Source organism: Papilio polytes, unplaced genomic scaffold, assembly GCF_000836215.1.
Source record: "Papilio polytes unplaced genomic scaffold, Ppol_1.0 DF821511.1, whole genome shotgun sequence".
Classification (NCBI taxonomy): Eukaryota; Metazoa; Arthropoda; class Insecta; order Lepidoptera; family Papilionidae; genus Papilio; species Papilio polytes.
The window spans coordinates 1,942,118-1,942,496 of NW_013527693.1; the positions used below are offsets into that span (position 1 = coordinate 1,942,118).

The 379-nt window shown below is 41.2% G+C and overlaps 1 protein-coding gene across 1 annotated transcript in view; it reads right to left on the reverse strand.

Annotated features, from left to right (window-relative positions):
- Positions 1-379, reverse strand: part of LOC106108435 (integrin alpha-PS1) — a 59,951-nt gene that overhangs the window by 1,928 nt on the left and 57,644 nt on the right. The window contains exon 13 of the mRNA XM_013289600.1: positions 235-373. Within this exon, the coding sequence (XP_013145054.1) occupies positions 235-373 (139 nt within the window). The remainder of the gene's footprint in view (positions 1-234; positions 374-379) is intronic.

Sequence of the window (379 nt, forward strand, 5' to 3'; positions counted from 1 at the left end):
GCGCACCGGGTTTTCGTCCTCCAAAGCACTCTATCATCCGTCATCTCAGTCATCACTCCCTTCTTTATCATGTCACCTTTCACGCAATCCACCCATCTCTAGTATCTATATTATACCATAATCAACACATAGATTCAAAATAAAGCTACGAATTATAATCATAATGCCCAACTTCATCAAATAACAGTTGATGAACTTAGAATTCCCACTATAAATTAACAGTACGAAACTTACCCCTTGATCAAAAGTTCAGCGTTCTTAATAATTAGAGCTTCAACTTTAGCGGGTTTCTTCCCCGGGTATCGCTCCTTGGAGGTTGAGTTAGCCCAAACAGTGAATGAGATGGTCGCCTCGTTGTCTTCTAAGGCCCTTGCGTCAA